Here is a 2,937-nt window from a genome sequence, read left to right as displayed (position 1 = left end):
AAACTATCCATCATTACTTAACCCCGTGAAAATTAATAACTAGAATTTCTAGAGCCTAAAATGCATGCTTAATAAGGAAAATTAGAATCTGGACAACAGCCAAAGGTACGGTACGGTACGCAAGCTAAATTATTACTGCATGGCATCCATTATCATTTCAAGGAGAAACTCAATAGCATTATCTTTCAAATAACTTATGACTATACATATATTTTTATTCAATTTGACTTGGAACAAACTTAATCCGTGCAGAATAACTCAACTCGGCGGCTAATTTCCAACCCACCGAACCAATTAAGATTCCCTATCTCGCTCAACTTCGGCTTTCAGTTTCATGATTAGATTATGGTAGCCTCAAAGAGGCGGCCTCTCATATGGCTTAGATTCGGAGGGCACGACAAGATAGGATAGCTTGATGGGACTCCATGCCGGATTCTCGGTGATGAAGACAACAACTTCAAAAAGGATGTTCAAAACATATAAGAAATAGGTGTCCTGGGTATGCGTGACACTCACCCTATGCATGGCTAGAAAAGAAGGTAGCAGTAAAGACGAGCTTAAATGACACCACCCACCGGAGAATCAACGCCTAGTATTAATAGGATTGACATCACACTTAAAACCACTAAAAAAAGAAGCAAGGAATTCCGATCGTGGGTTTAAAGATCGCGAGAACGTAAGCAGGGAAACCATTCCTTTGAGAACGTGAAGCAACCATTAATTTCTGGCCGCGATGGTGGACCCATCAGCTACCTTCTCTCAAGACAATTTGCATCCGGGGACCCACCAAGGCGAAACATTTCCCCTTCTTCCGCTCATCTTCCGATCGACCTGCAACACTCGCTAATATCCGTCAGAAAGACGTAGATATAGCAGCTGATCCATCATAACAAGTAAGCGAGCACCCCGGTCCGGGACAAAGAGAGGTAGCTATTTGATCTCTCTACGTACGACGCGATATGCAATTTATCTCATCAAGTTTCATTTAATTGGAAAGGAAACATTTACGTACGAGTTTTAAGCTTCGTGATCAGATGCTATATATATCAGACAACCATAAGTCGGTCTAATTTACAAAAGCAAGTAGATGTGGATAGAGCTATACTTACCCACCAGACTATATACTTCCCTTTTCATATGTCTTGTATCTCTCTGGCTCGAGTTATCGTCTGAGCCTAAAAAGAGACCGATTCCATGATCGCCTGCATGAGCCTTACCTGCGTGCTAAGGCACCGTATGTAGTCCGCTGTCTCCTCGAGCAGCCTGCAGTCGTCCATGCTTGTCCCTCCTGGCACCAACTCGCGAAGAGCTTCTGCTTGGTCCATCTCCCTTTGCTGGGGTCTCGCGACCCTTGGCCTTCCCGGAAGTGCCGCATATTTCGCTCTCCGAGGATTGGGAAACCGGAGCCGAGAGCGGCTGCGGAGCTTACGGAGCAAAGCAGAGCTCCACGCTCGCTTTGTCCCGACGGAGTAAGCCATCGACGCATAAGCAGCACGCCTTATCTTGCGGCTTCGGCCGGCGAAGGAGGAGTCGGTCGTCGTATGCTGTATACGAAAGAGGGCTCGAAGGAAGTGGGAAGCCATGATGAGCTTGGATGGGTGTAACTCCGAATTAGGGTTGTTACAGTTTTCATCGGAGCTCTTTGATTCCATGAGCGAGAGAGAGAGAGAGAGAGAGAGAGAGAGAGAGAGAAAGATGGGATATGGCAGGGTGTTAAGTGGTGGTTATAAACGGATGAGAGTACAGGATAGGGTGGTGGGTTATATAACGAAGTAAGGGGTCATTTTAAGGTACGGTTTCTATGGGATTTCTGCTCTTCCGACACACAAGAAGAGGGGCCTGCTTGTGATCTCCGAAACAAAAAAAAGGGGAGGGCAAACGCAACGCTGCACGCGCGTCAACATGCAAAGATCCACTGCAATGTTTCCCTAAAACATGGATGCAAGATTGACAAAAAGATCGCACAGAGTTCATAAATACGAGAGACACTACAAATCTGTCAGCCAATATAGCTAGTAAGCCAAGGGAAGGGATTTGCGGTGGATGGGAAGGAGGGAGGTGGAGGTAGAGGTGGAGGTGGAGAGGGAGGTGGAGGTGGAGGAGGAGGAGAGGGAGGAGGAGGAGGAGGAGGAGGCTGGAATGATGCGGTGGGGACATGGGAGGGCAAACCACCACATGACTGCACATGGATCAGACGACCCACTTGGCGGAGGTGATGGTGATGGGAACCTTTTCCCTCTTTGCTTCCTGCCTTTATCTTCCTGGCGCTTGTTCTCTTCTTGGCTTTTAGCATGTTCTCACCTCCATGACACTGCTGCAGTTCCTTCGTTTCTACCCTTCTCTCGTCTTTGTTATGTATTATACAAGCAGGAGGAAAAAGGAGGAGGAGGCCGCGGCGGGCCAACCGCTCTTTCTCATGAATGTCGACCCTCTTCACTTCACGAGGATAAGCAAGAATCCCATTCGCCCCCCGTCTTGGATTGATTGATACGTATGCTAGTACTCTGCACGAAAGGCATTTTGTATGGTTGTATGCTTGAGCTTATGTAACAAAAGCACCAGAAATATTTCTCCTTTTGAGCACCACCATGGTTCTAATACATAAAATCCAAACACACCTTGCCATATTATTCAGTTCTTCGTACGATATTATTGCTCGAGTGAAAAGGAAAAGGAGCGTGACAAAATATCATTCTGTTTATCGATACTCCAAAATTCCCAAGTGTTACGATTCCTCCATTGTAAAAGGAGAAGGCTCGTTTGATCAGTAGATTTCTTGCCTCCGTCGTAGAAGTATGCACACAAACCTGCATGTCAGAATAAGAAGGGACTGACTGTGGTGCATATACTTTTCTACGCGTATCAGGTGACGTATATAACACAAGTAAACCGTATCTGCCGCCTGAATAGGCTCTTCCTTCGCATAACAAGGATAAT

The 2,937-nt window shown here is 46.3% G+C and overlaps 1 protein-coding gene across 1 annotated transcript; it reads right to left on the bottom strand.

The window, feature by feature from the left end:
* Positions 1 to 1,175: 1,175 nt before the first annotated feature.
* On the bottom strand, positions 1,176 to 1,652 carry LOC135627628 (transcription factor IBH1-like). The gene has a single exon (XM_065133751.1). It carries the CDS (start codon positions 1,650 to 1,652, stop codon positions 1,176 to 1,178), a length of 477 nt encoding a protein of 158 aa, XP_064989823.1.
* Positions 1,653 to 2,937: the final 1,285 nt, after the last annotated feature.

Source organism: Musa acuminata, chromosome BXJ2-11 (assembly GCF_036884655.1).
Source record: "Musa acuminata AAA Group cultivar baxijiao chromosome BXJ2-11, Cavendish_Baxijiao_AAA, whole genome shotgun sequence".
In the NCBI taxonomy this organism is placed as follows: Eukaryota; Viridiplantae; Streptophyta; class Magnoliopsida; order Zingiberales; family Musaceae; genus Musa; species Musa acuminata.
Note: the sequence above shows the minus strand (reverse complement) of the source record. Positions and strands in the feature narration are given on the sequence as shown.

What these genes read in the sequence shown, in the direction of transcription:
- LOC135627628 (XM_065133751.1), bottom strand. Translation starts at nt 1,652, where the DNA reads ATGGAATCAAAGAGCTCCGATGAAAACTGTAACAACCCTAATTCGGAG.